Consider the following 13,889-nt stretch of genomic DNA (forward strand, 5'->3'; position numbering starts at 1 on the left):
TCTTGTGGGAATTAGGCCACAGACACCGAAATGTCCCTCTGCCCTAATACACATGGGGTAGTCACAGTACACAAGTGTCCACCTTCTCCATTTTTTTCACTGTTGATAAAATGTTATGTGCCCACATGCTTCTTTCATGGTTGCTCCTTAGACGAAGAACTGATTTTTGTACCCTGTTGTTTACTACCCAAAGGAGTCTCAAAGCAATTTACAAACACCTTTTCCATTCGTCTCCCCACAATAGTCAACCTGTGAGCTATGTGGGGCTGTGAGAGGATGAGAGAACTGGGAATGGGCCGCAGTGACCCAACAGGCCTCAGGTGTCTCAAACATTTTCCAGTCATCTTCCCTTCCTCTCCCTCTCACTATTTATAGTTTCAGGCTGTAAGTATTTATTTAGATCTTCCTGTACTTTCCAGACTCATAGGACTGATGCTGGTCTGCCCGTCTGCGCCCCAGAATACAAACAGTTGCTGGTAAGGGCTGGCCATAGCCCATAGCCCAGGAGGGACACACCTGCACCAGTCCCTCCCAACTGCAGGCAAAAATGGCTCCTTTAAAGGCTGGACTCTGAGGCATTGTACGATTTTGAAGTCCCACCTCCAAACCTCCAGGAATATTTCCAACCCAGGGGTAGCCAACCTACAGGTGTGGCCTGGAGAGCTCCTGGAATTACAGCTCACCTGCAGAATATAAAGATCAGCTCCCCAGGCAGAAAGGGCTACTTTGGAGAGGATTGTGATAGAGAAGAAACATTTAAGGCCTCCCACACAGGTTGTTGTTGTTGAATTGAAAGACTTGAGGCCTACTGCACAGGGTTGTTGTGCAGATGAAACAGGAGACAAAACAACCAGCTTCCTCTGCAGAATAACGCTGCGCAGTGGCCTCAAATCTGCAGAGAGTTGCAAAGAAGAAAGACACATGGCTTGGCTGTGTCTAACCCCCGGCCAGAGCAGTATTTTAAGTGAGAAGGGGCTTTTCTGTGGCCTCCCTGTCAGGCAAGTGTTTGGCAGAAGGGGAAAGTCCCCCCCCCCCTCAAAAGGAAGGCCCTCAGGCTCCCCTGCGTTGCTCTTGAAACGCCTCCCTCCCCTCAGTCAGGGCCTGTCAGAGGCTCCTTTGCAGCAGGCCTGAAGGGAGGGGGGAGGGGGAGCACTCTGCAGCCTCCTGCCTGCTCTGTCAGGGCTCTGAGGCAATTCACAGTTGGACATGACAGTTAGGACAGCCTTGGGGCGAAAAGGGCTGGCGTAGCCTATCCAAGCCTCTGTTCTCATCCCCCTTGGCAGCCCTGCTGACCTCCTCTCCCTTTGGTGGTCAGGAGCAGACTGGCAGCCATTTCTCCAGATTGGCTGGATGGAATTTAGGTCTGTCCTGGTGAGGGGCTTTGCGCCTTCCGACTGGCCCCTCCGCTTGTCAGTCCAGGGCCATGGGACCAATTGTTGCCTTTCCTCATCACGGACTGAGCCCACCCCAACACCCCTTACTGTTTTAATATTAAGAGGGAAAAGATGGGGAACACTCACCATTCCGAGGTGTGGAGGCCGCTGTGGGGTTGCTCCAGTTGCTCCAGATTCCAGCCTTCTTGGAACCATAGATGCCAAATGGATTACAACGAACTTGGACAAAATAGACAGTGCCTGGCCTCAGCCCCGCCAGCCGGCATGAGGTCTGGTTGCCTACATTATCCACCACCTGCTGGGGAAGAGAGGCAGTGCTGAGAACTTTGATTCATAGGATGAGGGTTAGCCCACATCAGGCCCCGCAGGGCTCGAATCAGGGACCAAGCACAATGGAAACAGATTCCTTGTCTGAGCTGGCAGGCGGGATGGTAGGCATTGGCAGCCAGGTGATTCTACCCAGAGTTCTGGTCTAGGGGAGCAGGTGATCCCAGTTTCCTGCTTGGAATAAAACTTGATATAAAATCTGCAAAGACACCTCAAATGGGGTAATTCTTCCCTGGGGTAAGTCATCTGGAATGGACTAAATTTATTGCTGTTGAGCAGAAAATCCAAGATGGCACTTGGGAGTTTATCATTTCCTAGTAGAAAAACTCCAAAATGGTGGCCAAAGGATCCTAAAAACAGAGTTTGTATCCACCTGGTGGCTGATACTCCTTGATTAGACCCTCTCTACGGAGTTCTCCCCCCTCCCCCCCACTCTCCTCAAGGCATTTCACCTTCCATTCCGAACTGTCCTCCACTCGATACTGGATCTGATATTTGGCTTGAAAGAGGAAGTCTTTGAGGGCTGGTGGGGCACTCCATCGAACACTGAGTTGGTCCTCCAAGTCTCCGACACGGCTCACGTGGACATTGGAAGGGGGATCAGTTGTCACTGTGAGTGAGCACAACTGTTGTTAAGCTGGACTGGAAGTGTGGCAGCGGGTGTGTTTTAGGCATTCTCTGAACACCAGATCCCAAGAAGTAGATGTGGAAAGCATACCTAACACTGAAACCAGGCGACATTCAACATTCTTCATTGACCCGTGTAAATATGGGAAAACCAATGAGAGGTAAGGGGTTGTTTATTGAAAAACTTGTAAGCTTTTCCAGCATTGAAGATCATTTACAGTGGCAGTACACAAGAGCATTCCGTAACACAACTTGAGGTGTCAATTTCTGGATGGGGCCTGGAGATGTCCCAGAATTACAACTGATCTCCAGGTATGGAGATTAGTTCCACATGGGCAGGGGTGGCCAAACAGTGGCTCTCCAGATGTCCATGGACTACAATTCCCATGAGGTCCTGGCAAGGGGCTAATGGGAATTGTAGTCCATGGTCATCTGGAGAGCCACTGTTTGGCTACCCCTGCTGTAGGGCAAACAGCTGCTTTGGAGGGTGGTCAGGATAACTTATGGAGGTTGCCCCTCTTCCCAAACCTCAGGCTCCACCCCCAAATCAGGAATTTCCCAACCTAAGAGTTGGTTATCTCAAACACAGCTACCGTCTGGCTGGAAAGAACATGTTCTATTTAGTCCTGTATCTTGCTGGATTGCTTTTGGTCTGTCATTCTTTCTGCCAGCCTAGAACATACATTGCAGGGGTGTAGTAAGGATACAAGTGGAATTCGGAATAACCAAGGATGCTACCCTGAGCTCTTTGGAAGCAATGAGGCAGGAACAATTCAAAATCCAGTACCCTCCATTAGAAGAACAGTTGGTTTTTATGCCCCGCTTTTCACTAGTCTCAAAGCAGCTTACAATCACCTTTCCTTCCTCTCCCTGCAATAGACACCCTGAGAAGTAGGTGGGGCTGAGGGAGCTCTGAGAGCTCTAACAGGACTGTGACAGGCCCAAGGTCACCCAGCTGACTGGATGTGGAGGAATGGGGAATCAAACCCAACTTCTCCAGATTAGAGGCCCCCGCTCTTTAACCACTACACCAAGCCATGCACCAGCAAAAGGAATAGTTCCTCAATAGAACAGCATTTCCCATATTCTCAAGAGATAGTCCCACCCCAGGGAGTGCACCAGAAGAAGTACGGAGGGAGGAAGGGAGGCGGCTGGTGGAGGCAGAGGCCAGGGTGCTGGCCATGAAGGAGGGAGGGAGGGAGGCGGCCGGTGGAGGCCAAGGCCGTGCAGGAGGCCAAAGTCAAGGAGCTTCCCTGGGGGCTTCTGGGGCCAGGGTGGAGGCCGTGCCTTAACTTAAAAGCCTTAACTTTGGCCTCCGGTGACCAGGGCGGAGCCTGAGTGGCCCCGACCAGGCCACTACCCTCCCGGGCCCAGGCCTCTGGGAGGCGGGCCGCAGGCTGCGACACATACCCTGCCCTCTAGGCTGGAGGAGGCTGGGGCCCTCCTGGGAGAACAAGTAAGGAGGGAGGATGCTGTGTGCATGTTTGTGTGTGTGTATCCAGGGGGGGGAGTGACCGGAGAGTAGGTCGGGGAAGTGAGAGGGGAGGGGGAAGTGGGGGGGGGGGAAGGAGACTGCATGTGTGTGTTTGTGTGTGTGTTTATGAGAGTGGGGAAGGAGAGGGAGGATGGATCAAACAGTTCCACATGCCTGGGAGTCCCTGGGTGTCACTATTTTATTCATGTTGTACACTACCCTGAGCCAGTATACCAAGAGGACAGTATATAAATAGACTAAATAAAGAAGGCCTTGTGGCATTCGAAAAGCTGTATAAACGTAGCATTTTCACTTTACAAATTATTCACGATCCACAAGTCGTAGTTCAGGTGTGGCCTTTGCCCTTAACTCGCTTACTTGGTCCTTCCATCAGCAAGATGGGGATGACAGCCCTGTCCCACATTTAAGGGTTGGTGTAAGGATTACAAGACAAAGGGCAGAAAGTACACTGAACACTGAAAACGTGCCCCTCCTCACTCTTTTGTTCCAGGGACACACCAGGGATGTCTGATCTGGAATAGTGGCAGCAGGCAAAATTACCTCCCAATTGATCAAATCATCCTTCTTAAGCATGCTGACAAATCAGAATGAGGCCAGCTGTGAACAGAGACTCGTTCCAGAGATACAACCAGCACGAAATTCTGAAGTTGGCTAACCTGCTGTGCTTTTGAATCAGGAGAAGGTCATGCAGAGATACTCATCCACCCACCCCCAGCAGGGCTGGGGCTGAGTGGCAGAAGGCCAGAGCAGGGACTCATGCAGACACTGAAGGCATCCTCGTCTTTCGTGAACCTCTTCCTCTCAGCACTCTAGTAGCTCTCTCAAAGAAGTCTATTCGGGAATTGACAGCTTCAAGAGCGTGGTTTGCGATGGAAAATGCAGATAACTCAAAACTGTTGGACAGCATTTCTTCCTGGCCCTCTATGGGAGCATTCCTCCACAAATGGGACCCATTATAAGTGTACGTGACTTCTTATGGGGTAGCCCAGACCTGATCCCATTCATTCCACCCACCAGCTTCTCTTAGCCAGCACGTTTTTTTGCTTCGGCAGCGGTCCAGGCTGCTAGAGAAAGGGTTAAAAAGAAACAGATGTCTTCAAATTGCAGGGAGGGAGGCAGTGAAAATCCTGGAGAAATCTAATTAGATTAAGAGCAATTTTGCTCACAGATCATCTATTTCCTGCTCTCTCAGGGATGCGTCAGGGATGCAGCTCTCCAGAATCCCAGAGACTGGCCTCTCTCCCTCAAGCACGTTTCCTGGCTCTGCAAGGGAGGTCACTGATGTCACGGACATGACTGGTGGACCTTTCACACTCCAAGGACTGCCACTAAAACCATTGATTGGTCAGAAGTTGGCTGGTCAGAGTTTCATTAGTGATAGGAGGGTGTATAACTAAGCAGCAGGGGTTGTACACTTTGGTTTTGTTTTCTATCTCCTGTAAAGAGTTCCACAAGAGCTTTGCTGCCTCAGTCCAAAGACCAATGGCCATCTTTTTCCCCACAATGGATATCTCTGGAAGGACAGCCAGGGCTAGATTCAGAGGTACCCCATGCAGCATGAATGGCCCACCCTCTGGAAAGAAGAAGGGCTGTTTTTTTAATACCGTGCTTTTCACTACCTGAAGGAGTCCCAAAACGGCTTACAAAACCTTTCCCTTCCTCTCCCCACAACAGCCTCCCTATGAGGTAGGTGGGGCTGGCAGAGCTCTGAAAGAACTGCTCTTTGAGAACAACTCTAAGAGAACTGTGACTGGCCCAAGGCCAGACTGGCAGCATATGGAGGAGTAGGGAATCAAACCCAGTTCTTTCAGTTAGGGTCTGCTGCTCTCTAACCACTACACCATCCTAAGCCGTTGTCTTTGCCCATTTGCAAAGCCTTCTTGTGCCTGCCCACTGTGTCTTGTGGCAGCGAGTTTTGCAAGTTCCCTTGGGGTAGTGCGAGAAGCAGCTCCCATTTTGTGTTTTATTGGGAAAAAACAGAGAAAAAGGCTGCTTGGGAGGGCGAACTCTATGGCATTATACCCCAATGAGGTCCCTCCCCTCCCCAAAGAGCACTCTCCCCAGGCTCCACACCCTAAATCTCCTGGTGTTTCCCCACCCAGAGCTGGCAACCATAATCACTGGCATGGAAACAGAGGTACAGTATCTCTTCATTTCTTAAATGCCCTTGCCATTGTCTTGTCCAATTGTCTCACCTCCTCTTATCCAATTAGATGAGCACAGGGATCAGGATGGTCAAGTTCACTCATACCTAAGTATCTCTTCATACCAGTTTGTGTGGCCGTGGTCTGGCAGTTTTAGTTCCTGTAACTGTGGTGGGCATCTGTGGAGGTAGGACATGGCAAGATGGGAATCTGTGCCAAAGTGTGAACAGCTGCTGGGCATTTGTTAACTTCTTGGGAGGGGAGTTAAAGTTGCACATTTCTGTCTTCTCTGGGAGTTTTCCAGGGATGCAGTGTAACTAGGAAGCACTTTTCTTTTGTCTAGGTGAAGTTCACTAGCAAGTCCATTTGGAAGTGTTTTTACTGTGTCTGAGTAGAGTTCATTGGCAAGTCTACTAGGACAGGGGTGGCCAAATGCTGGATCTCCAGATGTCATACAATTCCCATGAGCCTCTGCCAGCACATGCTCATGGCTCATGGGAATTGTAGTCCATGGACATCTGTAGAGCCACAGTTTAGCCACCCCTGTGCTAAGAGGTCATCTTCGGAACCTCTTTAAGGACTGGAGATGTCCCGGAGGACTGGAAGAGAGCAAACGTTATTCCGATCTTCAAAAAAGGGAGGAAGGATGACCCGAGAAACTACATACCAGTGAGTCTGACCTCTGTTGTGGGGAAGATAATGGAGCAGATATTAAAGACAGCGATCTGCAAACATCTGGAGGACAATTTGGTGATCCAGGGAAGTCAGCATGGATTTGTCTCCAACAGGTCCTGTCAGACCAACCTGGTTTCCTTTTTTGACCAAGTAACAGGTTTGCTGGATCGTGGAAATTCGGTTGATGTCATTTACTTGGATTTTAGTAAAGCTTTTGACAAGGTACCCCATGATGTTCTGATGGATAAGTTGAAGGACTGCAATCTGGATTTTCAGATAGTTAGGTGGATAGGGAATTGGTTAGAGAACCGCACTCAAACAGTTGTTGTCAATGGTGTTTCATCAGACTGGAGGGAGGTGAGTAGTGGGGTACCTTAGGGCTCAGTGATCGGCCCGGTATTTTTTAACATATTTATTAATGATCTAGATGAGGGGGTGGAGGGACTACTTATCAAGTTTGCAGATGACACCAAATTGGGGGGACTGGCAAATACTCCAGAAGATAGAGACAGAGTTCAACGAGATCTGGACACAATGGAAAAATGGGCAAATGAGAACAAGATGCAATTTAATAAAGATGTGTAAAGTTCTGCACTTGGGTCAGAAAAATGAAAAGCATACCTACTGGATGGGGAATACGCTGCTAGGTAACACTGTGTGTGAACGAGACCTTCGGGTACTTGTGTATTATAAACTTGTGGATTGACCAGGCAGTGTGATGCAGTGGTAAAAAAGGCAAATGCCAGTTTGGGCTGTATCAACAGGGGCATCACATCAAAATCACAAGATGCCATAGTCCAATTGTATACGGCACTGGTCAGACCACCCCTGGAGTACTGTGTGCAGTTCTGGAGGCCTCACTTCAAGATGGACGTAGATAAAATTCTAAGGGTACAGAGGAGAGCGACGAGGATGATCTGGGGCCAAGGGACAAAGCCCTATGAAGATAGGTTGAGGGACTTGGGAATGTTCAGCCTGGAGAAAAGGAGGTTGAGAGGGGACACGATAGCCCTCTTTAAGTATTTGAAAGGTTGTCACTTGGAGGAGGGCAAGATGCTGTTTCTGTTGGCTGCAGAGGAGAGGACATGCAGTAATGGGTTTAAACAACAATATAGGCTAGATATCAGGAAAAAATTTTCACAGTCAGAGTAATTCAGCAGTGAAATAGGCTGCCTAAGGAGGTGGTGAGCTCCCCCTCACTGGCAGTCTTCAAGCAAAGGTTGGATACACACTTTTCTTGGATGCTTTAGGATGCTTTGGGCTGATCCTGCGTTGAGCAGGGGGTTGGACTAGATGGCCTGTATGGCCCCTTCCAATTCTATGATTCTATGAGTCTAAGAACTATTTTTGTAATGCATTTGCTGATGAACTTCGCCCCGACACAGGAAAAGCACTTCCAAATTCTAGTTCATCCCTGGTAGACTCCCAGATAAAACAGTTACACACACACACACAAGCACACCCTAAGAAGTCAATAAAATGTACCCATTGGCATGGAGAAATTCCCATCTATGCCAGCCACAGTTACTGGTGAGACATCAGGAACTAAAACTACCAGACCATGGCCACAGAGCCTGGAAAACCCACAACAGAGAGCTACCTCAGCCACAAAAGCCTTTAATATCTCTTGAGCCACATGTGCCATTTAGGGTTGCCAGCTCTCGGTTGGGTATGTCCCAGAGATTTTTGGGGTGGCATCTGAGAAGGGCAGGGTTTGGGAATGAGAGAGACTTCACTAAGGTAGAATACCATAGAGTCCACCTGCCCATCGTGCCACGTTTGTATCTTGTCATCTCGCTGAAGTAGGTAAAACCAACACGCCAAACAGAGTTGCACTGGATGGGATCTGAGAGTTCTGCACATGGCATTTTGATTCCGGTACACACAAGGGCACCATCCCTGGATACTCCGGAACACGGGGGACACAAGAGGCTGAGGGGGCGGTCAGCCAAGGAAGAGGGCAATCCGGTCTTACCAACATCTACGATGTCCAGCATGACCACCTCAGACACGGCTACCCCAAGTCGGTTGGAGGCTTCCACCCAGATTTCGTAAGGAGTGAAAAGTGCCAGGTCTTTGGGGATGTGGCAGGAATACAGTCCAGCTGTGTGATACTGCTGACAGGTGTTATCCCGCCCGTACCACCTAGGAAGCAAATGGCAGGATTAGCTGCACATACAGGCCTCCCTCAGGATCCACCTCCTGGGGTTGCAAATCAATCTGGATCCTAGAGGATTGCCAATTCCCTATAAATGTATAACTTTTCCTCCTGCTGTCTGGGCCTGAGTTCAGATCCCTCAGCCAGGCGGGAAATCCTGAAAACCCAACCCCAGAGAGGAAACATGAATGGGGGAGGGGGGGGGCATAATGGAGCCTCCATTTTCAGAGGCAGTATACCTCAGTATGCCCAGGGGTGACAATAGAGGGGAGCCTTGGCCTCTGCTTAAAGAATTTCTGGCAGAACACTCTGTAAAACACAATATGGACCACAGGTCTGATCCAGCTGGTCTGATCTTATGTTCTGAAATACCTGAAGGACCACCTATACCAAGGATAACCAAACTGTGGGCCTCCAGATGTCCACAGACTACAATTATCATGAGTGGCTCATGGTCATTGTAGTCCATGGTTATTTAGAGACACACAGTTTGGCCAACCTATCACACCACCATGGCCAATCTCTGAGGTCCTGCCTTGCATACCCCACCTCCTGAGATTAGACAGGTTACCACCAGGACAGAGAGCCTCTTGTGGCGCAGAGCGGTAAGGCAGCCGTCTGAAAGCTCTGCCCATGAGGCTGGGAGTTCGATCCCAGCAGCCAGCTCAAGGTTGACTCAGCCTTCCGAAGTTGGTAAAATGAGTACCCAGCTTCCTCGGGGGTAAACGGTAATGACTGGGGAAGGCACTGGCAAACCACCCCGTATTGAGTCTGCCATGAAAACACTAGAGGGAGTCACCCCAAGGGTCAGACATGACTTGGTGCTTGCACAGGGGATACCTTTACCTTTACCTTTTACACCAGGACAGAGCCTTCTTGGTTGTGGAACCAAAGCACTAGAACTCTCTGCCCAGAGAGGCACCTCTGTCCCCAGCTGCTGTAATTCCTGGCCAGGGTGTTTCTGTTGGCATTCCCTCAATTGTTCCCCCCTCCTTGCCCCGTGCTTTACCTTTTGTTTTTATTCTCTTTGTATGTGTATTTTAGCCTGGATTTAATTGTTTTCCTGGTTTTGAATTTGGATACAAATATGGGATGACTGTCGGAGTTACTCCCCAGAAAAACCCTACCAGGCAGGGCTGTCATACAAAGACAGGGTATGTGAAAGGCTTTGGATTTCTGACCCAATTTACTCAAAAGTTGCACTGTGCCTGTGTCCTCGTTGGGGCTCAGATTTCTTGGCTGCAGACTGCTTGGTCTTTTAGCTGAACTCCCCTTCTTTGGGGTTGTCAAACGAGGCTGAAATAGACTTGGTTTGTAACACAGTCCTGCACTTGGCAGGCAGAGCCCAGCGTGGCTACTTGTCTACATGCCAAAAATGACAACCCTGTAGTCTGGCCTTCCTCCCCGCCGGCCTCACCTGAGTTTGTACTTGAGGGTATAATTGGTGTGCAGGTAAGTCTCGCCTTCTGTCCCGGGTGCCCATTTGCAAGTCAGGTCCTTCATATTCTTCGACCAGCACGAGATGTTGGTGGGCTTCTCTGGGGGGACTGGAGACAAAGAAGTAGAAATGTACTGAGGGGACCAGAGCATGGGGAGTCCCCCAAACCCATGGAAAGCACGACTCCCCCAAACCCATGGAAAGCACGCTCACTTCGGGCTTTAAAATAGCAACCCTCCTCGGGCACCCCACATAGCCCTGTGGGGAACAACCCCTCAGGGCAGGCGGGAGAAAATGCCATTTCCACTTGCTGTTCCCATAGTTCTGAGTATCCTTTTGCCGAGCAAGTCTTAAAAATAGCAGGCGATAAAAAGCTTACGATTTGGACAACAGTGATTTGCCAGAGCTCGGCCAAAATAGTTTTTGTTTCAGAAAGAAAGGGTTCTTGTTGGCTGCAACAGCTTTTCTCATAATATACTCCCAGGACCAGAAAAAAATAATATTGTTTTTATTGGTTAAAGGTCTTAGATGAGCTGCAAATGCAGATATATCAGAAGCAGCAAGGGCTGGTTCGTGTTAGGTGGCCTGCGCTTGGAAAAAATGGGATAGTAGGGCTTGCAAGTTAAGGGCTGGCCCTGTAGGGCAGCCCCATAAAGTAGGGCAGAACTCTTGCATGGTGGTGGAAAGCCGGGGCAAAACGAATCACCTACCAAGATCAGTTCCCATGGGGAAATGGCTGCTTGTGAAGGTGGACCGAATGGCATTATACCCTGCAGAGGCCGACTGCGCCCTTCCAGGCTCCACCTCCCCTCAAAATCTCCCAATTTTTCCCAACTTAGAGCCAGCAATCTTAGGCACATCCCCCAACCGCCAGTACCCTAAACATGGTGTGGTTGTTCACAATGCCCACTGAGAGCCAGTGTGGTGTGGTGGTTCAGAGTGGCGGACTCTCATCTGGGCTTGATTCTCTGCTTCTCCACATACAGTCAGCCTTGTGCTAGTCACAGTTCTCCTACAGCAGTTCTCTCAGAGCTCTCTCAGCCCCACCTACCTCACAAGGGGAAGGAAAGGAAAGCCACTCTGTAAGCCACCCTGGGACTCCTCCGGGTAGTGAAAAGCAGAATATTAAAAAAACCTCAGCTTTTTTTGTTTGGAGTGGTTCTTACTGCAGCTTGCAAATGTTCACCGATGGAGCACCTGTTTTGATTCCAGATAATCCCAGGCGTAATTCCTCGCTTCTCCGTTTAAAAGGAACTTGATTCTCTGGCCCAGAAATGGCTTCTACTGTGGTTTACCAGCTCCGGGTTAGGAAACGCCAGGAGACCCTAGTATCTTGTTTTGAGAACCTTATGGGGTTGCCATACATTGGCTGTGACTCGAACACCCCACCACCAAGCTAGTGGGAGGGGGGGTCATCATCTGGGCATGAAATTGGGGTCACTGTGGGTGTTTCCTGCATTGTGCAGGGTGTTGGGCTAAATTAACCTGGATGTTCCTTCTAACTCGATTCTAAGGGTCATTGCTACATCCTTTGGCAGTGAGTTCCACTAGTTTGTATCCCCCAAAGCTTAATGGGATGCTCCTTTGAGAAGAAACAAGCCTTGGAAGTGGCGGGTTGTGAACATACGTCCAATGTAGAGACACGACCCAGCCAAGATGCCTCCGTCCTTGCTGTGGCAGACCAGATTATCCCCCGACTGTTGTTGGGATCCATTCAAATTGGAGACGGTCACGCTTAGAGTTGTGGCACTGCGAACCTCATAGGTTTCTGCTGGGAGCCTCCGGCCATTGAGAGTCCAGTAAAGATCCTCGGCTCTGAGGTTCGAATCAGCCCCAACTGAGCAGGAGGCGGTGAGCGAGGAGCCGATGAGTAGGGTGGGGTCTTGGGGAGAGATGACCACGGGGTCTGTAGCAAACATGGGGGAAACAAAAGAGGACAGATCAGGCTTTTCCTTGCTCACTGGGCTGCACCCAAGAAAGCCACACTGGAAGAGGGCAGTTTTGCCTGCTTTGTGGTCAGTGGTTTAAATATAGGTTCGCTCCTTCTCCCTGCTCATATATTTACATCATATATTTACATGCTAATGAGGAATGGAATTTCTTTTCTTTTAAACAGGCTTTCTCAACCAGGGTTCTGTGAAACCCTGGGGTTTCTTGACAGCGCTGGGGTCAGGAATCAGGCATAGATTGGCGAGTAGAGTCTGTGATAATGGAACTTCCAGGTCCAGGTGAAGTAAGGATCTAAAAGCAGTACTTTTAGAGCTCAGACAGCTGGGAGCATGTGGAGAGAGCTGCTGGGGAGAGCTGCTGCTGGTGACCAGGTGAGGCTATTGTGGTGCTGATTGTGGTGATTGCTGGGTGATTGCCAGGAGGATTAAAAAGGGCTGCTCCTCGCCAGAGGTTACTATGGACCTCCAGGACACTCATCCCATCATCTGCAATGAGTGTGACATGATTGCCTTCCTCCCTGAAGACAAGATGTAAGCTGGTAAGACTTTTGGAGGAAAGGATTAGGGGCTTAGAAGAGAGGATAATTACTCTGACAGAAATTAAGAAAGGGGAGGAGTTCATAGATAGGAGCTGTGCAACTCTGAATAAAGAGGATACAACCAGTCCTGAAGAGGATATGGGGATTGACCTCACAGAATCACAAAATCACAGAGTTGGAAGGGGCCATACAGGCCATGTAGTCCAATCCCCTGCTCAACACAGGATCAGCCCAAAGCATCCTAAAGCATCCAAGAAAAGTGTGTATCCAACCTTTGCTTGAAGACTGCCAGTGAAGGTGAGCTCACCACCTCCTTAGGCAGCCTATTCCACTGCTGAACTAATTCCACTGCTGAACTACCTCCTTACGAAGCCTCTGCAGACAGGAAAAAGACTCAAAAGTATAGAACGAGAAGGTTATTGGAGCCTTTGGAGCTCCAGAATAGATTTCAGGCCCTTGCAGAGGAGGTACAAGTGTCAACGAGGGAAGAGGTCCAAAAACAAAGTCTAGGAGTGAAGAGGCCACGGGAATAGAAGGAAATGGAGTTGAGAAGAAAAAAAAAGGAGAGTACTGGTAATTGGAGACTCCCTGCTAAGAGGAATGGATCGCCATGTGGCTGGGCCCGACCCCCTAACCTGAGAGGTGCGTTGCTTGCCAAGGGTGAAAATTAAAGACATTTCAGAACGGCTGCCCAAACTCCTCAAATCTACGGATCGCTACCCATTTGTGATGGTCCACGTGGGAACCAATGATATGTCCGTGAATACCATCGCTCCTATTAAAAAAGACTATCAAGATCTAGGGAGGAAGCTCAAGCAAATGGGGGCACAAGTGGTATTCTCTTCAATCTTGCCTGTCAAGGGAAGAGGAATGCATCGGGAGAGGAAGATAATGGAGGTGAACCAGTGGTTGCGTAGTTGGTGCTGGCAGGAGAGATTTGGTTTCTGGGACCATGGGATAGGCTTTCTTGAGGAAGGCCTACTAGCACCTGATGGACTGCACTTATCCAAGTTGGGGAAGAATGTGTTTGGCAGGAACCTGGGGAGATTCATCAGGAGAGCTTTAAACTGAAGCCACAAGGGGAAGGAGACGTTCAACATAGGGAGTGTAAGGAAGGAGACCGATCGGGGGCAGCCCTACCAG

The 13,889-nt window shown here is 49.6% G+C and overlaps 1 protein-coding gene across 3 annotated transcripts in view; it reads right to left on the reverse strand.

The window, feature by feature from the left end:
• Nucleotides 1–13,889, reverse strand: part of CRLF1 (cytokine receptor like factor 1) — a 55,324-nt gene that overhangs the window by 7,747 nt on the left and 33,688 nt on the right. For 2 of the 3 annotated variants that reach the window (XM_077331597.1, XM_077331595.1), the window contains exons 2-6: nt 11,886–12,164; nt 10,238–10,367; nt 8,638–8,807; nt 2,174–2,331; nt 1,521–1,692 (exon numbers count right to left, since the gene is read on the reverse strand). In XM_077331597.1, the coding sequence (XP_077187712.1) occupies nt 1,521–1,692; nt 2,174–2,331; nt 8,638–8,807; nt 10,238–10,367; nt 11,886–12,164 (909 nt within the window). The remainder of the gene's footprint in view (nt 1–1,520; nt 1,693–2,173; nt 2,332–8,637; nt 8,808–10,237; nt 10,368–11,885; nt 12,165–13,889) is intronic. The other variant, XM_077331596.1, reaches the window with a different exon arrangement.

The sequence above is a fragment of the Paroedura picta genome, chromosome 4, assembly GCF_049243985.1.
Source record: "Paroedura picta isolate Pp20150507F chromosome 4, Ppicta_v3.0, whole genome shotgun sequence".
NCBI lineage: Eukaryota > Metazoa > Chordata > Lepidosauria > Squamata > Gekkonidae > Paroedura > Paroedura picta.